The sequence below is a fragment of the Zea mays genome, chromosome 6 (genome assembly GCF_902167145.1).
Source record: "Zea mays cultivar B73 chromosome 6, Zm-B73-REFERENCE-NAM-5.0, whole genome shotgun sequence".
Taxonomy (NCBI): Eukaryota; Viridiplantae; Streptophyta; class Magnoliopsida; order Poales; family Poaceae; genus Zea; species Zea mays.
Window position 1 is genome coordinate 35,288,076 of NC_050101.1, and position 26,982 is coordinate 35,315,057.

Sequence of the window (26,982 nt, forward strand, 5' to 3'; positions counted from 1 at the left end):
TATAAAACTTGACTTTTAACTTCGGTGGTACCCTCCTCTTGTTACATAGAACGCTAATGTTTGACGCCACTTCATGCACCCTGCTTTAATTCTATGGCTAACATTTACATCAATATCCTCGTCTCTCTATAACATTGATCCTAAATACCGAAAAGTATCCTTCCTAGGCGCTATTTGACCTTCCAAATTAACATATTCCTCATGTGTAGTAGTGCTGAAGTCGCATTTCATCTATTCGGTTTTAGTTCTACCGAGTCTAAAATCTTTGGGCTCTAGGGTCTCCCGCCACAACTCCAGTTTCCTATCTATTCTTACTCGGGTTTCATCAACTAGCACTACATCGTCCGGAAAAAGCATACACGAACGGATATCCCCTTATGTGTCCCCTTCGGACCTCATCCATCACCAAGGCGAAAAGGTAATGGCTCAAAGCTAACCCTTGATGTAGTTGTTCTAATCTAATCGGGAAGTTATTTGAGTCTCCATCACTTGTTCGAACACTAGTCACAACATTGTTACATATCCTTAATGAATCCAATGTACTTTCTTAGAACTTTATGTTTGTCTAAAGACCGCCACATAACATTCCTTGGTATTTCGTCATAAGCCTTCTCTAAGTCAATGAAAACCATATGTAGATGCTTCTACTCCATATACTGCTCCATCACTTATTAAGAAAATGGCTTCCTTTGTTGACATTTCGAGTATGTAACCAAATTGGTTCATAGAGATCTTGTTATTCCTATCAGACAATGCTCGATAACTCTCTCTTGTAGTTTCATAGTATGACTCATCAACTTAATTCCCCGTAATTAGTGCAACTTTAAATATCTCCCTTATTCTTGTAGATCAGTACCAATATACTTCACTCGTCATGCATCTTGTTCGAACGGAAGATATGGTTGAACAACTTCGTTAGCCATAATATAGCTTGTCCCCCGAGGCATCTTCATGCCTCAATTAGAATACCATCAAGGCCCACGGCCTTACTGAAAGGGAATTAGGCTTACACCTAGTTCCTAAATAATTTTGGTGATTGAATTGCCCAACACAAATCTTTGGACTAACTAGTTTGCCCAAGTGTATAGATTATACAGGTATAAAAGGTTCACACTCAGCCAATAAAAAGACCAAGTTTTGGATTCAACAAAGGAGCCAAGGGGGAACCGAAGGCACCCCTGGAGTGGCGCACCGGACTGTCCGATGTGCCACCGGACAGTGAACAGTACCTGTCCGGTGCACCAGGGGACTCAGACTCAAACTCGCCACCTTCGGGAATTTCCAGGGCGTCTCGGCTATAATTCACCGGACTGTCCGGTGTACACCGGACAATGTCCGGTGCGCCAAGGGAGGTCGCCCTCAGGAACTCGCCAGCTTCGGGAAACGCCGTCGGATAGTCCGCTATAATTCACCGGACTGTCCGGTGTACACCGGACTGTCCGGTGCGACTCCGAAGCAACGGTCGTCTCCGCGCCAACGGCTCCCTGCGCTGCATTTAATGCGCGCGCAGCGCGCGCAGACGGCAGGAACGCCCATGCCGGTGCACCGGACATCAAACAGTGCATGTCCGGTGTGCACCGGACACCCAGGCGGGCCCACAAGTCAGAAGCTCCAACGGTCAGAATCCAACGGCAGTGATGACGTGGCAGGGGCACCGGACTGTCCGGTGTGCACCGGACTGTCCGGTGCGCCATCGTGCAGACGCCTCCAGCCAACGGTCAAGTTTGGTGGTTGGGGCTATAAATACCCCAACCACCCCACCATTCATTGCATCCAAGTTTTCCACTTCTCAACCACTTACAAGAGCTAGGCATTCAATTCTAGACACATTCAAAGAGATCAAATCCTCTCCAATTCCACACAAAACCCTAGTGACTAGTGAGAGTGATTTGCCGTGTTCATTTGAGCTCTTGCGCTTGGATTGCTTCTTTTCTTTCTCACTTGTTCTTGTGATCAAAACTACATTGTAATCAAGGCAAGAGGCACCAATTGTGTGGTGGCCCTTGCGGGGAAGTTTTGTTCCCAGCTTTGATTTGAGAAGAGAAGCTCACTCGGTCCGAGGGACCGTTTGAGAGAGGGAAGGCTTGAAAGAGACCCGGCCTTTGTGGCCTCCTCAACGGGGAGTAGGTTTGCAAGAACCGAACCTCGGTAAAACAAATCTCCGTGTCACACTTCATTACTTGCTTGCGATTTGTTTTGCGCCCTCTCTCGCGGACTCGTTTATATTTCTAACGCTAACCCGGCTTGTAGTTGTGTTTATATTTGTAAATTTCAGTTTCGCCCTATTCACCCCCCCTCTAGGCGACTATCAATTGGTATCAGAACCCGGTGCTTCATTAGAGCCTAACCGCTCGAAGTGATGTCGGGAGATCACGCCAAGAAGGAGGTAGAGACCGGCGAAAAGCCTACTACAAGCCAAGGGAGCACTTCATCGGAAGAGTCCCGCACTAAAAGGAGGGAGAAGAAGAAGAGCTCCTCCAACAAAGGGAAGGAGAAGAAATCTTCTTCTCACCACAAAGAGAAGAAGGAAAAATCTTCTTCCCACAAGCCGCACCGGAAAGGCGACAAGCACAAGAGGATGAGGAAGGTGGTCTACTACGAGACCGACACTTCATCAACATCGACCTCCGACTCCGATGCACCCTCCGTCACTTCTAAGCGCCAAGAGCGCAAGAAGTATAGTAAGATCCCCCTACGCTACCCTCGCATTTCCAAACATACACCTTTACTTTCCGTCCCATTAGGCAAACCACCAACTTTTGATGGTGAAGATTACGCTAGGTGGAGCGATTTAATGCGATTTCATCTAACCTCGCTCCACAAAAGCATATGGGATGTTGTTGAGTTTGGCGCGCAGGTACCATCCGTAGGGGATGAGGACTATGATGAGGATGAGGTGGCCCAAATCGAGCACTTCAACTCTCAAGCAACAACAATACTCCTCGCCTCTCTAAGTAAAGAGGAGTATAACAAAGTACAAGGGTTAAAGAGCGCCAAGGAAATTTGGGATGTACTCAAAACCGCGCACGAGGGAGACGAGCTCACCAAGATCACCAAGCGGGAAACGATCGAGGGGGAGCTCGGTCGGTTCCGGCTTCACAAAGGAGAGGAGCCACAACACATGTACAACCGGCTCAAGACTTTGGTGAACCAAGTGCGCAACCTCGGGAGCAAGAAGTGGGACGATCACGAAGTGGTAAATGTTATTTTAAGATCTCTCATTTTTCTTAATCCCACTCAAGTTCAATTGATTCGTGGTAATCCTAGATATACTAAAATGACCCCCGAGGAAGTTATCGGGCATTTTGTAAGTTTTGAGTGCATGATAGAAGGCTCGAGGAAAATCAACGAGCTTGGCGACTCATCCGAAGCCCAACCCGTTGCATTCAAGGCAACGGAGGAGAAGAAGGAGGAGGCTACACCAAGTCGACAACCAATCGACGCCTCCAAGCTCGACAATGAGGAAATGGCGCTCGTCATCAAGAGCTTCCGCCAAATCCTCAAACAAAGGAGGGGGAAAGACTACAAGTCCCGCTCCAAGAAGGTTTGCTACAAGTGTGGTAAGCCCGGTCATTTTATTGCTAAATGTCCTATATCTAGTGACAGTGACCGAGGCGACGACAAGAAGGGGAGAAGAAAGGAAAAGAAGAGGTACTACAAGAAGAAGGGCGGCGATGCCCATGTTTGTCGCGAGTGGGACTCCGACGAGAGCTCAAGCGACTCCTCCGACGACGAGGACGCCGCCAACATCGCCGTCACCAAGGGACTTCTCTTCCCCAACGTCGGCCACAAGTGCCTCATGGCAAAGGACGGCAAAAAGAAGGTTAAATCTAAATCCTCCACTAAATATGAATCCTCTAGTGATGACAATGCTAGTGATGAGGAAGATAATTTGCGTTCCCTTTTTGCCAACCTTAACATAGCTCAAAAAGAAAAATTAAATGAATTGGTTAGTGCTATTCATGAAAAGGATGACCTTTTGGATTCCCAAGAAGATTGTCTAATTAAAGAAAACAAAAAACATGTTAAGGTTAAAAAGGCTTATGCTCTAGAAGTAGAAAAATGTGAAAATTTATCTAGTGAGCTAAGCACTTGCCGTGAGATAATTGACAACCTTAGAAATGAAAATGCTATTTTAAATGCTAAGGTTACACCCTTCATGCAGCAATTCCACTTCACATCTTATTGGAATGGCACAACTCTTGTGCAAATTAGCTACAAGGCCAGAAGCTTCACCAAAACAGTCAAGAATGAGTTTGACACAGTTTAGATCTTCCTCCCTGGGCTTGACAAACAGCACTACATCATCTGCATAAAGAGATAATCTAGACTTCACAATGGCACTGTCCAGACTGGCCAATAATTCTTTTTCTTCTGCCACTTTGAAAAGGCTGCTGAGGACATCCATCACCAGGACAAAGAGCATTGGGGAGAGGGGGTCCCCTTGCCTCAAGCCTCTACGATGCCTGATCTGTTCCCCTGGAAACCCATTTAATAAAATCTGAGTTGAAGAAGCGGCCAGAAGGTTGGAGACAAGATTCCTCCACTTAATACCGAAGCCAAGGTGGGTCAACACCTCAAGAAGGAAAGCCCAGGAAACAGAATCAAATGCCTTTGTTAAATCTAATTTCAGAAAAAGGCTGGCCACTTTTTTCCTGTGCAGGGATTTAATTGAGTGCTGAACCAACATATAATTGTCATGAATGGATCTGCCTCTAACAAAAGCACTCTGATTAGTCTCTACCATCTTGTTGAGAGGAGCAAGCCTGTTAGCAAGGATCTTCGTGGAGAGTTTTGCAAAGCTGTGGATGAGGCTGATGGGCCTGTAATCACCAGCAGACAAGGCACCTGTCTTCTTAGGGATCAAAGTAATATATGCTGTGTTTAGAGGTCCCAAATTCTGAGAATTCCCAAGGTGAAGGGCAGCAAGGGCGGCCATCAAATCTGCCTTAAGTATAGGCCAACAAGTTTTATAGAATTTCCCTGTGTATCCATCTGGCCCAGGCGCTTTATCTGAAGGAAGACTAGCAATGGCATCCCAAACTTCTTCTTCTGAAAAGGGGAGCTCAAGAGCAGATAGATCAATTGGAGCTCTGTGACACTCTTCTAATCTCAAAGTAAACCTCCTCTGGGGGGCATACCCCAACAAATTGGAGTAGAAATTATGCAGCACTTCTTGTTTTTGCTCATGAGATGTGACCACTCTTTCCTCATCCAGTAAGCTGGAAATATGATTTCTCTTCTTGCGGAAGCAGGCCTGCAAATGGAAGAAAGAGGTGTTGGCATCTCCCTCTTTCAGGTACTGAACTCTAGATCTGAGTCTTGCAACCGTTCTTTCCAGGGAAGCAAGGACCAGGCACTGATGCTTGAGCTTTCTTAGCAGCCATAATTCATCTGGAGATAAAACCCTGCTGTCTTGAGCCATTTCCAGTCTGTGTAAAATCTCCCTTGCTAAGCCCAGTTGGTATTTAAAGTTGCCCACTGTTTTGTGCCCCCAAGACTGCAGTGCTCTTGTTAGTCTCTTGAGCTTTAGAGAGATCCTCTCCAGATGCCCGCAATTGTGAAGTGGCTAGTTCCAGGAATTTGCCACCACCTCATGAAAGCCTGGCATTTTGGTCCAGAAGCTCTCAAAATGAAATCGCCTTCTTGCCTTACCTTCTTCTTCTATCATCTTTAAAATCAAAGGGCAATGATCAGAATCTTCTGAGGCCTTGCTAAATAAAGTAGCAGCTGGAAACATCTCTTCCCAACTCGAGGTACAGAATACGTGGTCTAATTTAACAAGAGTGGGAGCCAGTCTTTGGTTGGACCAAGTGTATCTCCTCCCTATCAAAGGAATTTCCTTCAGCTCCCAATCCTCTATCCACCTTCTGAATCTTCTCAACAGGGCCCTGTTGATACAAGGGTTGTTCTTGTCCTCAGACCTGCATATCTGATTAAAATCACCTGCCAAGATCCATGGTCCATCACAACCTGCCCTGACTTCACTTAACTCTTGTAGAAAAGCCTGTTTAAGATTATCTTGGTGTGGCCCGTAAACCCCTGTGAACCACCAAAGTGGGCCTGAAGCCATCTGCAGTTGAATAGAGACCGAGTACTCTCTGATTACATGACTGCTGTGGGTGAAAACTCCATCTCTCCAAGCCACTAAAATGCCCCCTCTTGTCCCCTGAGCTGGGCTGAAAACAAAATTACTATAACCAGTACCAAGAATTGACAAAATATCAAAATCAGAGATGGTGCTCATTTTGGTTTCTTGCAAACAGACAAGTGATGGCATGATGTCCAGGACTAGGGTCTTGACATTATCTTTCCTAGCCCTACTGTTCAATCCTCTCACATTCCAAATTAGGAAGTTGCACTGTTCCATTGAGAAAGAAAAACCACGACCAAACGAATAGACCCAAGCTTATGCGAGCTCAGATGTATCCCATCCGAACAGCGCAGCCAAGGCAGCGATGTGCTCCCTGGAGAGTGGTGAATTGAATAAGACAGCATATTTGCTAGCATCTTCCAGAGTGATATTGCCATGATCATCACAGAATCCCAATTTCTTGCAGACAGAGGCTGCTGCATCGGATCCTAGCTCAGGTGGAAACTTGGCCACCCTCCTGGATCTCCTAGGCCTGAAATTTCTTGGTAGGGTCTTCTTTCTGCGTTTGGGGATTGGCGGGGGACTCAGCAAACCATTAATGGCTTTAGAAATGTGCTGACTGAATTCTTGCAAGGGGGTCGGGGATGGCGAGCTCACTTCCTGGGATTGCACAGGCACGGTATCTCGTCTTCTAGAGTACACCTTAAAGCATGGTGGTTTTGCTTGCAGTGAGTACTTGATAATATCCCAGGGATTCCTGACTTGTGCAGCATTATCAGCAGGGACATCTGGGACATGCGGGACATGAGAAAATGGCACAGAGGCCCGTCCTGAAGCATCAGCACAAAGATTTTCTGGGCCCTGTCCTAACCTCTGAAAACCGCCAGCCTCCTCAAAAGCCGCCACATTAAATGAGTTGTCATGCAGAATTGGCCTCTCAGAATCCAATAGACCAGAGGAAATTGCACCAATTAATGAGGCGGGCCCAGGATCTTCAGATGGAGAGCCGGTTGTTAAAGCATTGGCGGCTCCTGGGACTATAACCGAAGTGACGAGCGCCGTTGGGGGAGAAACCAAAGGGGCTGGCGTCGGAATTGTAGAGCCCGAAGCGGCTTCTTCAGCCCCCACAGCAACCACAGCGCTCAAGGGTCCCGGGGCACTGAACGTCCCAACTGTACATCCAGGCGCAGAGCCGGCACCACCACAAGGCCCGAGGCGCGCCCGGGGTCGAGAAGCCGAAGCGGTGCTCACTGCCCCCAAGGGAACCGGGAGCGCGATCGTTTCACATGTCCCCCCAGGCGCAGAGTCGGTCCGGACGCATGGCCCGAGACGCGCGTGCACTGGCCTGCGTCCAGGCACCGAAGAAATTGAATGTTGATCCCGCCGCCGCTTGCCGTGGTTCTGCTCGCGATCGTCGCCGGAAAATGGTGGCTGCGGCGGAGGCGAGGGCCTCCTGTCCAAGATCGCATCTGAACGGCACACCCGCACGGTGATTGGGAACACCAGAGTGTGAGGAAAACTGCCGAAGTCACTGGCACCCAACTGCGGCTCCTCCGCCAGAAGATCTAATTCCGCCGGCACCAGCTCTGGCTCGTCGCACCATGCACTCAACTTGAAGACTGAAAGATCGCCGCCTTCCGCGGAGTCAGGATGCACATCTCGAATGAGGCAATATTCATCGAGAAGTTGTGTTGCTGTTTCCAACCCCCAGAGGTGAGCAGGGATTCCTCTCAACTCGATGTCAACTGGCACTGGTAGCTCCCTCCCGCCGACGGCCATGGCATGTCTGGACCAGCGTTTGATGTGAAGACGAACGGTGGGAGAGACAAAAGGAATGCCGCCATTGAAGACCCGGCACGCCACCTCTTCATTGGGGAGAAACGCGATGAATGAATTCGGCGCAGCACGACGGAGGTCGAGCGTCTGCGCATCGAGGTTAAACCTCACAGCGAGCGCGTCAGACACGTCCGCGGCGCAGCCAGAATTCGATTGATCAATGACAGTGATGATCAGGGCCCGCCGGAGGTTATCTTCTGCCTGAAGAATCATCCTGGAGTGTTTGATGATCCTCCTGGGCCTCCCCAATGCACGATCGTGGCACTGATCGGCCGGACGTTGGGAAGGCACCGCAACAATTGCATCTTGATCGGCGCTATCCCTCAGGTTTCCAGATCTTCTCCTCCTCAGTCCACGGCGGGTGCGCCTCTTCAGTACGCCACCGCCATCTTCACCTCCATCCACGACTCTTCCAGCGAGACTGTCATTTGAGCCGGCCATCCCAGAGGACAGGGAGACAGGCCGCCACACCAGTCCTCGCTGCGGCAGGGGTGCGGCTGATCGCCGACGCGGGCACACGTAAGCACGGTGCCCAGGCAACCGGCAACAGAAGCACCGCACCTGCCGACGACACACAGCAGCACGGTGGGAAGGAGAGAAGCAATTAAAACACTTCCCCCGAAGGTCGGAAGGCACGACCCTGGGGGAAAGAGGAGGGGGCTTGAGGTGGCGAAGGCGGCGTCGACGAGCTTGCCTTCCTTCAACTGTCACCCAGCCAGCTCCAAAGTCATCCTCCCGGCCTAGGAAGGGAGCAGGCCTGGGAAGGAGAAGAGCCTCCTTGTATGATGGCCTACGTCGATGAAGTCCTAGGGAAGCCACGGAAGAGGACTCCGGGCTTCCATCGTCGCGCCACCTAAGGGCCTTGGAACGGCCAACGGCCAGAGGAACAGGGGTGGCCTCCGGCGCCAAAGGGGAGGAGGGAGTGGCCGCCGGGCCTGGAGTAGGCACCGACGTGGGGCTGTGGGGTGGTGTGGGTGAGGCGCCGGGGAGGGAGGGGATGGTAGGGGTTGGAAAACACATAGCGCCCTTCCTTCCCTTGCACTTACTTGGGGCTGCCTATCTCAGATAAGAAGCTTAGCAGGAATATTTTGATGAACTGGGTTGACAAGATTGCAGATAGGCTACCAAACTGGAAAGCTAGGCTCCTCAACCTTGCTGGAAGGACAGCCCTTGTGCGCTTTGTACTTTCAGCCATCCCAGTTTACCTTTTCCTTGCTATGAATGTCCCTAAGTGGGTGATTAACAAAATTGATAAAATCAGAAAAGGATTTGTGTGGAGAGGGAGAAAAGAGGTTAATGGAGGCAGCTGCCTTGTGGCCTGGGATTCAGTCACAAGACCTTTGAAGTATGGTGGGCTTGGGATTCCTAATTTACAACACATGTGTTGGGCTCTCCAAACCAAATGGCTGTGGCTTCAAAAAACAGATCAGAGCAGACCTTGGCATGGATTGACTATTCCCATTCAGCAAACTGTTAAAGATCTATTTGCAGCATCCCTGATTTCCTATGTGGGAAATGACTCTAATACCTTATTATGGACAGATAAGTGGCTTAATGGATGCTCCATCAGAGACCTTGCTCCAGAAGTGGCGTCCAAGGTGTCTAAACGAGCTCTCACCTCATTGTCAGTGAGTCAGGCTCTTGTGAACAGGCAATGGATAGCTCATATCAAAACCCCCCTTTCCTTGATTGGAATTCAACAATTTCTTCTCTTATGGGATACTTTAGGGGAAGTGCAGCTTTCTCAGGAGGAAGACCGCCATGTTTGGAGGCACGAGGCATCAGGGCTGTTCTCTTCTAAATCCTGCTACAAAGTCCTTCTCTCTGGTTCTACTGTTTTTGAGCCTTGGAAGAGATTATGGAAGACCTGGGCTCCTCCTAAATGCAAATTCTTCCTTTGGTTGGCAATAAGGAACAAATGTTGGACAGCCGACAGATTACAGTTGAGGGGATTGCCACATCCAGATGTTTGCCCTATGTGTGATCAGGCCCATGAGACAATTCAGCACCTCCTTACTGCATGCATTTTTGCACGGCAATTTTGGCACACAATTCTTGCTGCTATTGGCTTGGGGCACCTCACTCCAGCAGCTGATGAAGAGAATTTTGCAGACTGGTGGGGAAAGGCAAGCCACATGGTTGTCAAGACCAGAAAAAAGGGGCTTAACTCTCTGATCATCCTGGGGGCTTGGTGTCTATGGCTTCAGAGAAACAGAGCAGTTTTTCATGGGGAGTCACCCTCATTACCCAGGATTTTCCGGTGTTTCTCGGATGAGTACGTTTGCTGGGTAATGGCAGGAGCTAAGGAGTTTGGGGGCTTGGGCTCAGTTGCTGCCCTGGGCGTGGTCGGGTCGAGTTTCAGCAACAATCTGTAATCTCCTTAGGGTTTATTAGGTGGGAGAGTTGCTCTGCAACTTCTCCTCTTTTGTAATGTCTTTTTTCCTCTCTAATATATAAGATGCGCAGTTCTCCTGCGGTTTTCTAAAAAAAATAAATGCTAAGGTTGATTCACATGTTTGTAATAGTTCAAATCCCAATCTTAGAGATGATAATGTTGACTTGCTTGCTAAGATTGATGATTTGAATGTATCTCTTGCTAGCCTTAGATTATAGAATGAAAGTTTAATTGCTAAGGCTAAAGATTTTGATGTTTGCAAAAATACAATTTCCGATCTTAGGGATAAAAATGATATTCTCCATGCTAAGATTGTTGAACTTAATTCTTGCAAACCCTCTACATCTATTGTTGAGCATGTATCTATTTGTACTAGATGTAGAAATGTTGATATTGATGCTATTCATGATCACATGATTTTAATTAAGCAACAAAATGATCATATAGCTAAACTAGATGCTAAAATTGCCGAGCACAACTTAGAAAATGAGAAATTTAAATTTGCTCGTAGCATGCTTTATAATGGGAGACGCCCTGGCATCAAGGATGGCATTGGCTTCCAAAGGGGAGACAATGTCAAACTTAATGCCCCTCCTAAGAACTTGTCTAACTTTGTTAAGGGCAAAGCTCCCATGCCTCAGGATAACGAGGGTTACATTTTATACCCCCTGAGAGCAAAATTAGGAAGATTCATTCTAGGAAGTCTCACTCTGGCCCTAATCATGCTTTTATGTATAAGGGTGAGACATCTAATTCTAGGCAACCAACCCATGCTAAGTTGCCTAAGAAGAAAATTCCTAATGCATCAAATGATCATGCCATTTCATTTAAAACTTTTGATGCATCTTATGTGCTTACTAGCAAATCCGGCAAGGTAGTTGCCAAATTTGTTGGGGGCAAACACAAGGGCTCCAAGACTTGTGTTTGGGTGCCCAAAGTTCTTGTATCTAATGCCAAAGGACCCAAAACAGTTTGGGTACCTAAAGTCAAGAACTAAATTTGTTTTGTAGGTTTATGCATCCGGGGGCTCAAGTTGGATACTCGACAGCGGGTGCACAAACCACATGACCGGGGAGAAAAGGATGTTCTCCTCATATGTGAAAAACCAAGATCCCCAACGAGCTATCACATTCGGGGATGGAAATCAAGGTTTGGTCAAAGGACTTGGTAAAATTGTTATATCTCCTGACCATTCTATTTCCAATGTTTTTCTTGTTGATTCTTTAGATTACAACTTGCTTTCTGTTTCCCAATTATGTCAAATGGGCTACAACTGTCTTTTTACTGATGTAGGTGTCACTGTCTTTAGAAGAAGTGATGATTCAATAGCATTTAAGGGTGTGTTAGAGGGTCAGCTATACTTAGTAGATTTTGATAGAGCTGAACTTGACACATGCTTAATTGCTAAGACTAACATGGGTTGGCTCTGGCACCGCCGACTAGCCCATGTTGGGATGAAGAATCTTCATAAGCTTCTAAAGGGAGAGCACATTTTAGGATTAACAAATGTTCATTTTGAGAAAGACAGGATTTGTAGCGCATGCCAGGCAGGGAAGCAAGTTGGAGTCCATCATCCACACAAGAACATCATGACGACCGACAGGCCGCTTGAGCTACTCCACATGGATCTATTCGGCCCGATTGCTTACATAAGCATCGGCGGGAGTAAGTATTGTCTTGTTATTGTGGATGATTATTCTCGCTTCACTTGGGTATTCTTTTTACAGGAAAAATCTCAAACCCAAGAGACCTTAAAGGGATTCTTGAGACGGGCTCAAAATGAGTTCGGCTTAAGGATCAAGAAGATAAGAAGCGACAACGGGACGGAGTTCAAGAACTCACAAATTGAAGGCTTCCTTGAGGAGGGCATCAAGCATGAGTTCTCCTCTCCCTACACGCCACAACAAAATGGTGTAGTGGAGAGAAAGAATCGAACTCTATTGGACATGGCAAGAACCATGCTTGATGAGTACAAGACACCGGACCGGTTTTGGGCCGAAGCGGTCAACACCGCCTGCTATGCCATCAACCGGTTATATCTTCACCGAATCCTCAAGAAGACATCATATGAACTCCTAACCGGTAAAAAGCCCAACATTTCATACTTTAGAGTTTTTGGTAGCAAATGCTTTATTCTTATTAAAAGAGGTAGAAAATCTAAATTTGCTCCTAAAACTGTAGAAGGCTTTTTACTTGGTTATGACTCAAACACAAGGGCATATAGAGTCTTTAACAAGTCCACTGGACTTGTTGAAGTCTCATGTGACGTTGTGTTTGATGAAACTAACGGCTCTCAAGTAGAGCAAGTTGATCTTGATGAGATAGGTGAAGAACAGGCTCCATGCATAGCGCTAAGGAACATGTCCATTGGGGATGTGTGTCCTAAGGAATCCGAAGAGCCTCCACATGCACAAGATCAACCGTCCTCCTCCATGCAAGCATCTCCACCAACTCAAAATGAGGATGAGGCTCAAGTTGATGAAGGGCAAAATCAAGAAGATGAGCCACCTCAAGATAATGACAATGATCAAGGGGGAGATGCAAATGATCAAGAAAAGGAGGATGAGGAAGAGCCAAGACCGCCACACCCAAGAGTCCACCAAGCAATCCAACGAGATCATCCCGTCGACACCATCCTCGGCGATATTCATAAGGGGGTAACCACTAGATCTCGAGTTGCTCATTTTTGTGAACATTACTCTTTTGTTTCCTCTATTGAGCCACACAAGGTAGAGGAAGCACTTCAAGATTCGGATTGGGTGGTGGCGATGCAAGAGGAGCTCAACAATTTCACGAGAAACGAGGTATGGCACTTGGTTCCACGTCCTAACCAAAATGTTGTAGGAACCAAATGGGTCTTCCGCAACAAGCAAGATGAGCATGGTGTGGTGACAAGGAACAAAGCTCGACTCGTGGCCAAAGGGTATTCACAAGTCGAAGGTTTGGATTTCGGTGAAACCTATGCACCCGTAGCTAGGCTTGAGTCAATTCGTATATTATTAGCCTATGCTACTTACCATGGCTTTAAGCTTTATCAAATGGACGTGAAAAGTGCCTTCCTCAATGGACCAATCAAGGAAGAGGTCTATGTTGAGCAACCTCCCGGCTTTGAAGACAGTGAGTATCCTAACCACGTCTATAGGCTCTCTAAGGCGCTTTATGGGCTCAAGCAAGCCCCAAGAGCATGGTATGAATGCCTTAGAGATTTCCTTATTGATAATGGCTTCAAAGTCGGAAAGGCCGATCCTACACTCTTTACTAAAACTCTTGAAAATGACTTGTTTGTATGCCAAATTTATGTTGATGATATTATATTTGGGTCTACTAACGAGTCTACATGTGAAGAGTTTAGTAGGATCATGACACAGAAATTCGAGATGTCGATGATGGGGGAGTTGAAGTATTTTCTAGGATTCCAAGTCAAGCAACTCCAAGAAGGCACCTTCATTAGCCAAACGAAGTACACTCAAGACATTCTAACCAAGTTTGGGATGAAGGATGCCAAACCCATCAAGACACCCATGGGAACTAATGGGCATCTCGACCTCGACACGGGAGGTAAGTCCGTGGATCAAAAGGTATACCGGTCGATGATTGGTTCATTGCTTTATTTATGTGCATCTCGACCGGACATTATGCTTTCCGTTTGCATGTGTGCAAGATTCCAATCCGACCCTAAGGGATCCCACCTTACGGCCGTAAAACGAATCTTGAGATATTTGGCTTACACACCTAAGTTTGGGCTTTGGTACCCTCGGGGATCCACATTTGATTTGATTGGTTATTCGGATGCTGATTGGGCGGGGTGCAAAATTAATAGGAAGAGCACATCGGGGACTTGCCAGTTCTTGGGAAGATCCTTGGTGTCTTGGGCTTCAAAGAAGCAAAATTCGGTCGCTCTTTCCACCGCCGAAGCCGAGTACATTGCCGCAGGACATTGTTGCGCGCAATTGCTTTGGATGAGGCAAACCCTGCGGGACTACGGTTACAAATTAACCAAAGTCCCTTTGCTATGTGATAATGAGAGTGCAATCAAAATGGCCGACAATCCCGTCGAGCATAGCCGCACTAAGCACATAGCCATTCGGTATCATTTCCTTAGGGATCACCAACAAAAGGGGGATATCGAGATTTCTTACATTAATACTAAAGATCAATTAGCCGATATCTTTACCAAGCCACTTGATGAACAATCTTTTACCAAACTTAGGCATGAGCTCAATATTCTTGATTCTAGAAATTTCTTTTGCTAAGCTTGCACACATAGCTCATTTGAATACCTTTGATCATATCTCTTTTATATGCTATGACTAATGTGTTTTCAAGTCTATTTCAAACCAAGTCATAGGTATATTGAAAGGGAATTGGAGTCTTCGGCGAAGAAAAAGGCTTCCACTCTGCAACTCATACTTCGCCATCACTCCGAGCAACTCTCTACTCTTTGGGGGAGAAATGAGCATCAAAGAAAAGGACTTCATCCTTGGGGGAGAGAGTAAAAGCTCAAAAGCAAAAGGACCGGACTTCATCTTTGGTATAATCTTAACTCATTACTTATGACCAAAGGGGAAGAAATTACTTCGAGGGCTCTACTGTTTCCGTTTTTGGCGATTCATGCCAAAAAGGGGGAGAAATGAGCCCAAAGCAAAAGGACCGCACCACCACCAAATTCAAAAACTTAGTGTTTTCCAAAAGTATTTATCATTTGGTATTCTATTGTGTTCAAAAGGGGAGAAAGCAGTATTTCAAAAACGGTATATCAAAACCCTCTTGAACACTAAGAGGAGTATCTCTTTTAGGGGGAGTTTTTGTTTAGTCAAAGGAAAAGCATTTGAAACAGGGGGAGAAAATTTCAAATCTTGAAAATGCTTTTGCAAACTCTTATTCATTTACCTTTGACTATTTACAAAAGATCTTTGAAATGGATTTACAAAAGGATTTGCAAAAACAAAACATGTGGTGCAAACGTGGTCCAAAATGCTAAATAAGAAAGAAACATTCCATGCATATCTTGTAAGTAGTTTTATTGGCCCAATTCCAAGCAACCTTTACACTTACATTATGCAAACTAGTTCAATTATGCACTTCTATTTGCTTTGGTTTGTGTTGGCATCAATCACCAAAAAGGGGGAGATTGAAAGGGAATTAGGCTTACACCTAGTTCCTAAATAATTTTGGTGATTGAATTGCCCAACACAAATCTTTGGACTAACTAGTTTGCCCAAGTGTATAGATTATACAGGTATAAAAGGTTCACACTCAGCCAATAAAAAGACCAAGTTTTGGATTCAACAAAGGAGCCAAGGGGGAACCGAAGGCACCCCTGGAGTGGCGCACCGGACTGTCCGGTGTGCCACCGGACAGTGAACAGTACCTGTCCGGTGCACCAGGGGACTCAGACTCAAACTCGCCACCTTCGGGAATTTCCAGGGCGTCTCGGCTATAATTCACCGGACTGTCCGGTGTACACCGGACAATGTCCGGTGCGCCAAGGGAGGTCGCCCTCAGGAACTCGCCAGCTTCGGGAAACGCCGTCGGATAGTCCGCTATAATTCACCGGACTGTCCGGTGTACACCGGACTGTCCGGTGCGACTCCGAAGCAACGGTCGTCTCCGCGCCAACGGCTCCCTGCGCTGCATTTAATGCGCGCGCAGCGCGCGCAGACGGCAGGAACGCCCATGCCGGTGCACCGGACATCAAACAGTGCATGTCCGGTGTGCACCGGACACCCAGGCGGGCCCACAAGTCAGAAGCTCCAACGGTCAGAATCCAACGGCAGTGATGACGTGGCAGGGGCACCGGACTGTCCGGTGTGCACCGGACTGTCCGGTGCGCCATCGTGCAGACGCCTCCAGCCAACGGTCAAGTTTGGTGGTTGGGGCTATAAATACCCCAACCACCCCACCATTCATTGCATCCAAGTTTTCCACTTCTCAACCACTTACAAGAGCTAGGCATTCAATTCTAGACACATTCAAAGAGATCAAATCCTCTCCAATTACACACAAAACCCTAGTGACTAGTGAGAGTGATTTGCCGTGTTCATTTGAGCTCTTGCGCTTGGATTGCTTCTTTTCTTTCTCACTTGTTCTTGTGATCAAAACTCCATTGTAATCAAGGCAAGAGGCACCAATTGTGTGGTGGCCCTTGCGGGGAAGTTTTGTTCCCAGCTTTGATTTGAGAAGAGAAGCTCACTCGGTCCGAGGGACCGTTTGAGAGAGGGAAGGGTTGAAAGAGACCCGGCCTTTGTGGCCTCCTCAACGGGGAGTAGGTTTGCAAGAACCGAACCTCGGTAAAACAAATCTCCGTGTCACACTTCATTACTTGCTTGCGATTTGTTTTGCGCCCTCTCTCGCGGACTCGTTTATATTTCTAACGCTAACCCGGCTTGTAGTTGTGTTTATATTTGTAAATTTCAGTTTCGCCCTATTCACCCCCCCCCCCCCCCTCTAGGCGACTATCACTTACCCCCTTCATCCTTTTCAATGCCTCTCTAACCTCAGATTTTCAGATCCTACACACAGAGCATCTATTGGTGTCATCAAAAGAGTCATCTAACTTAAAGGTTGTGTCCACATTCTCTCCATTGAACAATTTGTCAAAATACTCTCGTCATCTATGTTTGATCTCATCTTCCTTCACTAAGAGGTGATATGTTTCATCCTTAATGCACTTAACATGGTTGAGTCTCTTGTCCTCCTCTTGCGGACCCAACTCATCCTATATGAGTCCTCTCCTTCCTTCAGACCCAAACGTTGGTAAATATCCTCGTTCATCCTACCCTTTGCCACACTTATAGCTCGCTCTGCGGTCTTCTTTGCTACCATGTACTTCCCTATGTTGTCAATACTCTGTCATGGTACGAACGTCTATACCATTCTTTCTTCTCCTTAATAGTCCTTTGAAATTCCTTGTTCCGCCACCAAATACCCTACTAAAACAACAATAGAAAAATGGCATTCTTGGGTATTCATGATCAAGTGTATTGAACCAGGTCCACATGTAAAATTAGGGCTGGCCTAGGCCAAAGGCCAACTACAACAGATGTCCAAAACAGGCCTAGTTTATATATATATATATATATATATATATATATATATATATATATATATATATATATATATATATATATATATATATATATTTGAATGTGCTTCTGCAACCACAAATTCTGACCTTGCGTGAGCGTTGATTCAATTCCACAAAAGTTTCAAGATCAAAACAGCCCATGTGAACACAAGGCTTGAACCTTCCAGCAATCCTCATTCTGGATCCACTATTCTGAAAATTTAAAATACATTAGATACAATTCCAATTGCAAATTGCACCAGACCGGCTTAGTTTAACATGGCACCTATAGCCAACTAGAAAATATATACTTCAAAGATCTATTAAAATGTATATTTGCTTTTGAGTAAATACATAACAGTTAGCAACTCTTCTAATACTACTCAGCTAGGTAGGCACAGAACCACCTGACAGTAAAAGTGGTTTGTTACTACCTATACCTATGAAGAAAAATTGAAAAAGGTAAATGGTACTAGCATATATGTAACAAAGCCAAAAAAAGAAGTCATAAAAATAGATATATGCAGAACAAAACTCACAGGGCAACGAAGGTTGACTGTAACAGATTCAGTAACCACTTCCAGATCGCTATCACTATCAGCATTGTCTGTAGCACCTCCACCTCCAAGACAACGACGAACACGAGCAAGAGCATCCTCAAAAGACTCCCCTTCACCTTCCTTTGGGATCAAGCTTAATACCTGGACATCAATAATAGTGTCAAGGAGGAAGAGAAGAGTAAATAGAGCATAACTTGGTGAATAATGCACTGTGTGAATAGAATTAGTAGTTTTCCCTTTCAGGGATAATTCTTTTTTTTCTGAAGCATAACAACAACAACAACAACAAAGCCTTTTTGTCTCAAGCAAGTTGGGGTAGCATAGGGTTGAAACCCAACAGAAACCACGAGTCAAGGTTCAGGCACATGAATAGCTATTTTCCACACACTCCTATTCAAGGTCACATCTTTAGTTATATCACATCCCTTCAAGTAGGCCAAGGGTTGAGTTTCATTGTGATCTGACGTGTCTGTAAAGGCTATTGTGTTGGGAGTGGGTGTTATCCCTCTCCCTTTGTATTCCCCTATTTCTTGCTTAATGAAAATACACGCAACTCTCATGCGTAGTTTGAGAAAAAAAAGTCTCATTTTACTTGTCTTCCCATGTCAACTTCAGTCGTCCCCTGTCTCTCTTCCCATAGCTATCGCGCCTTAGAATCCCACTAGACACTGGTCCCTCTACAAGTCTCTTTGGACACGTTCAACCCACCTCAACCGATGTTTTTTTTTCGAAAGCGCAGGGGAACTGCGCCTTAAATATATTAAGAAGGAGATAACGTTGGAGTGATACTAGTCCAGTCTCATCATCTGGTGACTCCTGGCTGGCACCCCAGTCCTATAAGGAGGCCCTGTTAGCATATCCCTTGGCTCCCGCGGCTCCTCCCCCGGCACCAAGTGTGAAGCCTGTCTACTCGGCGAAGGCGGTGGCTGATTCCCTTCCTGTGGTGCAAGGCCGGCGGGCTGGTCCCCGGCATGACGACGACGGATGGCAAGTGGTGAGGAGTAAGAGGAGGCAGTTTCGCGGTGTTCAACTCCCTCGTCGAGAGCCCCCGGTGGTTCTCCGAGGACGGTGTTTCAACTGCTTCTCCTCCGGCCACCTGGCTGCTGTCTGCCGTCGACCCACGCGCTGTTTCCGGTGCCTCAGGCTTGGGCATCAGGCTGCCAAGTGTCCAGGTCGCCTTGAAGTGCAAAGGAAGAAGACTGTGTGGCAACGTTTGGAAAAACAACAATCGAAGGTCTCTGTGTGGCAGCGCCTTTCAGAGCAGCGTGAAGACTCGCCAGTGGCCTCGCAGCGGGCTGATCCCTGTAGGCGTCGCTCGGTGTGGGTCCAGATCAGCAGACCTGAGGCTGCTGCGATGAAGGAAGATCCCCCTAGGATGGCTGATGATGGGGAGTCACATAGAAGCCTCCGTTACAAACGAAAGAGAAGACGATCCAAACATGGAAAAGGATCATCAAGGTCTGTGGTCGCCCCTGGCCAGGCGTTATCGGCCTCGTCAGAGGATGAGGTACCTCCGTCGACTAGACAGACCCCTGTTCAGTGGGCTGGCGATCAAGGCGAAAGGAACTGGGGGGCTCTTTCTTCCTGTACCCTTGAATTCAGTGATGATATGGCTCGTGAAGAAGCAAATATGAGAAGAGCCCTCTTCGTTACAATAGTGGGAACCAGACCATTAGTGATGGGGCCTGAGATCCTTGAGGAAGTTGCTCACAGTTTCAACGTCAAGTTGGAGGATATGAAGATTCATCACACCAAGCCAGAGGATTTTCTTCTGATTTTACCTGACGAAGATACTGCTTCAAGGGTGCTTAATGGCGGCAAGATTCTAAGAGGACCTCGATTCAGCCTGATATTCAAGCGGTGGACGAGATGCTCTCACGCCTCATCTTCGATAATGTCAGGGCTGGTAGACTTGGAAATCAGAGGGATCCCGGAGCATGCTTGGGCACTTTCTACGGCAAAAAGTATTCTGATTGACTCCTGCTTGATAGCTGAAGTGCACCCTGACACTTTGCTCAAGCAAGATCTATCTTCGTTTGTCGTCAAAGTTTGGTGTTTTAACCCGGAGAAACTCCAACGTGACTCAGTTCTTCACATTATTGAGCCTGGGTTGCAGATGTTTGAGAAAAGATGCCTCACATACAAGATTCAAGTTAGTGTGCTGAGGGCGGGTTCAAGCATCACACCAGCGGACCCCACTCCATCTGTGGCTGGCGGAAAATCCCCAGGGGATGAAGACGGAAATGGAACTCAAGATCCCCACCCTCGACGTCCAGGTGGCTCTCAGGTCCAGAGGAGGCCGTTACATCTTCGATTGGGCCCACAGTCGTCTTCAGGCCGCGGCAACGAGGCGCCTGCGCAGTCATGCGCCTTGGAGGAAGTAGCGGGAGATGCTGGGCGAGATCTGCATTTAACACTGGGCACTGATATGTCTCCAACGTCCGAGGTGAGGACGCTGCACCTTCGCCAGGCCCCGCAGCCGTCTTTGGGCCGCGATTTCGAAGCGCCCGCGCCGCCATACGCCTCGCGGGAGAATTCTGGAGATACTCTGCGTGTTACGCAATTAATGCCGCTGACGACCGAGGAGCCCCTTCACGCTGAAGCGCTTCCAGAGGCGTCTCCTCACATTGATGGCGCACCTTCACAGGATTTTGAAGTGGCGGGACAAGTAACGATGGAGAAGAGAAACAGTCCCCAAGGTTGCTACTCTGCGGTGCACGAATCTGGCGGGGTGACTTCCCGCCTTGTGATTAATGGACCTGTAAGGTTCCTCAGGCCAGATCCGGCCCGTTGCCTGGTTGGGTCGCTAGAGACATCTGGGCCTGTTCCTGTCTCGCCTCATGAGCCGGCTGGGCCGCTAGAGACATGCATTTCCTTGCCTGTCTCGCCCCAACTGTGTTCTGGGCCGCTGAAGACGAACACCCTCATGATAGTCTCGCCCCAACTAGTTTCTGGTTTCCCTGAGTCAACGTTTCCAAGTGCTGGCCTGCCTCTACAGATGCTGGGAATGGCTGGGAGGATGGCAGTAACAGTCCGACACAACGAAGCAACAAAAGCTCTCAAGGTCTACTTTCGCAGAAGAACTAAGGCACAACCCCTCCAAATCAGTCAGAATGAAGAGACAGAGGCCAGTATAATTCAGACAAACAACACTTCTCACTCGGACTCAAGACTTCTGAACCAATCTTTATCAGGGAAGGAAGAATTCCTCAGAAAAATCAGTAAAGCAGCTGATGAAATACTGTCGGCTCCAAAGCAAACCATGAATACCTCATCAGCCCCACAATCTTCTCAGGTGGCTGCTCCTAGGCGCAGCCGACGCATTGCGGGGGCTGGGGTTGAGTTTAATATGCGAGATTGGGGTAATAGGTCTACTAAAAAGGCTATGAGAGCTTTGCATATCTTATCTGATGACAATGGTACTACCCAGGAAGCACTAGACGCGTATGCAAAGATTTTCAAGCAACCTTTGTCCCATAACCAGGTAGAAGCTTTGGCGGCCCTCTTTGGTTGGACCCCTCCTCCTGGACTTGTTTGTTAGGTCCCCGGCCCCCTGGTGTTCTCTGTAGTGGCTTTTATCTGTTTTCTATGGATCCTGGAAAACTTTTAATTTGGAATGTGAGGGGGATGAATTCCTCTGTTAGGCAGGACTCAATAAAAGAATTGGTGGACTCCTCCCAGGTTGATGTGGTGTGCTTGCAAGAAACAAAAATGCAGAACATCTCTAGGAGAAACATTCTGTCTATGTTGGGAGCTGATTTTTCTGAGTATGTGTACCTCCCATCTGTGGGGGCAAGTGGTGGTATTTTGATTGCTTGGAGGAGACACATTGGTCACACAGGACAGACAAAATTTCAAAATCACAGTATTTCGGTCCAGTTTTGTAGGGCAGAGGGGCAGGCTTGGTGGCTTACTTGTGTGTATGGACCTCAGGGTGAGGGGGAAAAAATTCAGTTCCTCCAGGAACTTAGAGACATCAGAAATGCTTGTGATGGTCCTTGGATGGTGGCTGGGGACTTTAATCTCATCTACTGCTCTGCGGATAAGAACAATTCCAATATTAATAGGGCAATGATGGGTCGTTTTCGACAGACAATCAATGACATTGCTCTTAAGGAAATTCCATTACATGGGCGAAAGTACACATGGTCCAACCAGCAAGCAAACCCTGTTTTAGTTAAACTTGATAGAGTGTTCTGCTCTGTGTCTTGGGAGCAATGTTTCCCAAATGTTCTCCTCCAGAGCATGGCATCACATGATTCTGACCATTGTCCGCTCCTGCTGGGTCTTCAAGGGAACAAACCTGGGAAGAAACGCTTTCATTTTGAGGCTTTCTGGCCAAAAATGGAAGGTTTCCTGGAAGTGGTACAGGCTGCTTGGAATTCGGTACACAATATCAGGTGTCCATTCCAAACCCTGGATTTGAAGCTAAGGGTAACAGCAAGATCTCTTCAAAGCTGGAGTGACAAACAGGTGGGCCATGTGAGGCTGCAGTTAGCCTTGGCAAAAGAACTGCTTCACAGGTTTGAGATGGCACAGGACGAAAGAGACCTCTCCCCAGCTGAAAATTGGTTTAAGAACTGTCTCAAAAAACACTCACTGCTGCTGTCTTCTTTCAAACGCACTATGGCAAGGCTGAGATCTAGGATCACATGGTTAGGAGAAGGTGATGCGAATACGAAGTTTTTTCACATTCATGCTAGGCATCGCAAGAGGAGGAATTTTGTTGCCAAGCTAGTGGATGGTGGTCACATTCTATCTGAGCACAGTGAGAAAGCTGCAGCAGTGGACCTTTTCTACAAAAATCTTATTGGGCAGGATGGACAGAGGGATATAACAATTGACCTGGCAGCTCTTGGCCTACCTAGATACAACCTGGCTGCCTTGGACTCCCCTTTTACAGAAAAGGAGGTCCTGGAAACCATCAAAGGGTTACCCTCTGACAAGGCCCCGGGACCGGATGGATTCACTGGTCTTTTTTACAAAGTGTGCTGGAACATTGTGAAAAGTGATATTATGGCAGTGGTATCTTCGGTTTGGAGCAGAAATTTCAGCAATTTCTGGAAACTTAACACTGCCTACATCACCATGGTGCCAAAAAGAGATGGGGCTGAGCAAGTTAAGGATTTCAGGCCAATTAGCCTGGTCCACAGTATTGCAAAACTCATTACGAAAATTCTCGCAAACCGACTTGCACCAAGACTGAATGAATTGGTATCCCCAAACCAAAGTGCATTCATTAAGGGGCGATTTATCCAGGACAACTTCATGTTAGTGCAACAGACAACTAGACTGTTTCATCAACAAAGATTATCTCGGTTGCTCCTCAAGCTTGACATCACCAAGGCCTTTGACTCGGTCTCCTGGCCCTTTTTAATTGATGTCATGCAGCAGATTGGGTTTGGACAGATCTGGAGGGACATGGTTTGTGGTCTTCTTGCTTCATCCACCACACAAGTCATGCTCAACGGGTTTCCTGGTCAACAAATTCAGCATAGAAGGGGGCTTAGACAAGGGGATCCACTGTCACCAATGCTGTTCATATTGGTCATGGATGTTCTTGGACACTTATTTATAAAGGCAGAAGAGGCAGGTTTATTGCAGCAGCTTGCAGCAAGAAGACAACTTCACAGAGTATCCATTTATGCAGATGATGTAGCCCTCTTCTTACACCCTACGGTGGATGAAATCTCCATCACTCTTGATATCTTGCAGCTTTTTGGCAGTGCCTCTGGTCTCAAAACTAATGTGCAGAAATCCAATGTCTACCCCATACAGTGTTCAGAAGAAACTATCTTGGAAGTCCAAAGTATGCTACCGTGTGAGGTCGCAGTTTTTCCTTGCAAGTACTTGGGACTTCCTCTTTCCTTGCACAAGCTGTCCAAGCAACAGTTCCAGCCGTATGTTGATAAATTTGCTGACCAACTACCTAATTGGAAAGCTGATTTGATGACCAGAGCAGGCAGGAGAATACTAGTGCAACATGTGCTCACAGGTATGACTGTGTACCTGGCTATGGCAATTGATATACCCCACTGGGCAGTTGATGCTATAGATAAAATAAGAAAGGGTTTTCTTTGGAGAGGAAGAAAAGAAGCTAAAGGGGGCCATTGTTTGGTGGCTTGGGGCAAGGTGTGTCGCCCACTTCAGCTTGGTGGACTGGGTATCTCGAGTCTACCGGAACTTGGATGGGCCCTCAGGATGCGATGGCTGTGGCTACATAAAACTGACTCTAGAAGACCTTGGACAGGGCTTCCTATTCAGGTCCCAAGTAAAGCCAGAGCGTTCTTCAGTAAAGTCCTTATCTCGGTGGTAGGTAATGGACATAATACCCTCTTCTGGTCTGATAACTGGTTGCAAGGCAAAAGCATCTCGACCATTGCCCCGAGCCTGTTTTCTGTAATCCCAAAGAAGATAGCTAAGAGTAGAACGGTCTATGAGGCCTTGTCAAACAACAGATGGATTTATGATATTCGAGGTGGTCTAACTGTGGGAGTTCTGGCAGATTATTTCAAGCTCTGGGACTGTCTCTCTGGTTTGGAGCTGCACCCCCTCATTGAAGACAGACACATCTTTAGCATAGCCCCAGATGGAAAATATTCAGCAAAGGCAGCTTACAAGGGTCTCTTCCTGGGATCATGTGCATTTGGACACTACAAGAGGGTTTGGAAATCTTGGGCTCCATCTAAATGCCATTTCTTCCTCTGGCTGGTGGCCCAAAACAGGTGCTGGACTGCTGACAGATTAGCAAAAAGGGGGCTCAATCATCCTAGCAGTTGTCCATTGTGTGATCAGGAACCTGAAACTATTAATCACCTGCTGGTCTCATGTGTGTTTGCAAGGCTTTTCTGGTATAATCTGCTCAGAAAGTTCGGGTTGGATATCTTGGCCCCCCAGCCGGGCCTGACTTCCTTCCTGGATTGGTGGGAGATGATTTCTGAAACTGTTCAGGGAATGGTCAAGAAAGGTCTGAATTCACTGATCTCTTTGGGGGCCTGGATGATCTGGAACCACCGTAACAAATGCGTTTTTGATGGACAAACTCCCTGTCTCCCCTCTATCCTTCGGCAGGCTGATGATGAGAGAAGACTGTGGGCATTAGCTGGGGCCAAGGGCCTTTCTTTCTTGGCAGCTTCCTTAACAAATGGCTGATTCCTGCTGTTTCTATTTTAGTAGTAGTTTTTTGAGTCTGGCTTTATTGGACTCTTTCACTTATAGGAGGTTCTGGCCTCCGTAAGGAGCTTATTGTTTGTAACCTGGTCTATTTTAGACCTTTTTTTTTCCTCTTCTTAATATATTTTAAGGCGCAGTTCCCCTGCGCTTTCGAGAAAAAAAAAAAAAAAATAGACCACAGATTACAGCAATGACTCCTTACGGAGGCCAGTAACGCACATAAGCGAAAGAATCCATGGAAACCGGACTCAAAAACATTACTAGAGATGAAGGAAACCAGGGGGGTCAGCCATCCGGCAAAGGGGCTGCCAAAAAGGAGAGACCCTTGGCCCCAGCTAATTCCCAAAGTCTTCTCTCGTCGTCTGCCTGCCGAAGGATAGATGGGAGACTGCGAGTTTGACCATCAAACACACATCTATTACGGTGATTCCAGATCATCCAGGCCCCCAAAGAGATCAGAGAGCTCAATCCGTTCTTGACCATTCCATGAACTGTTTCAGAAGCTGTCTCCCACCAGTCCAAAAAGGATGTTAGGCCTGGTTGGGGAGCAAGGTTATCCAACCCAAATTTTCTAAGCAGATTATACCAGAAGCTCCTTGCAAACACACATGAGACCAGTAGGTGGTTAATGGATTCAGGTTCTTGGTCACATAATGGACAGGTGCTTGGATGAATGAGCCCCCTTTTTTCCAATCTGTCAGCAGTCCAGCACCTGTTATGAGCCACCAGCCAGAGGAAGAAACGACATTTTGCTGGAGCCCAAGTTTTCCAAACCCTCTTATAGTGGCCAAATGAGCAGGAACCCAGGAAGAGGCCCTTGTAAGCTGTTTTAGCTGAATACTTTCCATCTGGGGCTACACTAAAGATATGCCTGTCTTCAGTGAGGGGGTGTAGCTCAATTTCGGAGAGACAATCCCAGAGCTTTAAATAATCCGCCAAAGCTCCAACAGTGAGACTACCTCTAATGTCAGATATCCATCTTCTGTTTAACAATGCCTCATGGACTGTTCTACTTTTTGCTATCCTCTTTGGGATTATAGAATGCAGACTAGGGGCAATGGTCGAGATGCTTTTACCCTGCAGCCAATTATCAGACCAGAAAAGGGTACTATACCCATTTCCAACCTCAGAGACCAGGACCTTACTGAAGAAAGCTCTGGCTTTACTTGGAACCTGAATAGGAAGCCCTGTCCAAGGTCTACTGGAGTCTGTTTTTTGAAGCCACAACCAACGCATCCGGAGGGCCCATCCGAGCTCTGGGAGAAGCTTTTCTTTAATCCATGCTACCTCTAGCCTATCACATATATTATCATTCCAGACTCGATCCCTTCTTGTATCACATATAAATCTAACGCGACATACACATTTCGCAACACTTATCTACTAGACATGTCGAGGCCAACATTCTGCACCATACAACATAGCAGGTCTATTGTCATTCTATAAAACTTGTCTTTTATCTTTTGTGGTACCCTCTTGACATATAAAACGTTTGCACCACTTCATTGACCCTGATTTGATTCTTCTTCTTTTTTTGAACAAACGCAGGAGAGTTGCGTGTCATTTCATTAAGAAGAAAAATATAAAGAGGGGCAGGACAAGACTTGCTGGCCCCAATTACAGACCGCGGCTAAGGACAGCGCGCCACACACAAGGTAGAGAACGACCACTACCTTCACCGAATTACGGTGATGTCCCCAAGGGGAGCTGACGCAGCAGGAGGTCTTGGAGGACTGAAGCTCCAGCCAAGCACCAAGTGTGCCCTTCCTCGACCACCGCTAACACCACGTTTTGAACACAAGGCCTGGAACCCTCAAAGACACAAGAATTACGATGTTTCCAAAGCTGCCAGACCACT

General features: G+C 47.0%; 1 protein-coding gene across 12 annotated transcripts in view; it reads right to left on the minus strand.

The window, feature by feature from the left end:
• LOC100381570 (uncharacterized) overlaps positions 1–26,982 on the minus strand; it is a 47,130-nt gene that overhangs the window by 4,172 nt on the left and 15,976 nt on the right. For all 12 annotated transcript variants that reach the window (XM_008649798.4, XM_008649797.4, XM_008649799.3 and 9 more), the window contains exons 12-13: positions 17,931–18,092; positions 17,500–17,604 (exon numbers count right to left, since the gene is read on the minus strand). In XM_008649798.4, the coding sequence (XP_008648020.1) occupies positions 17,500–17,604; positions 17,931–18,092 (267 nt within the window). The remainder of the gene's footprint in view (positions 1–17,499; positions 17,605–17,930; positions 18,093–26,982) is intronic.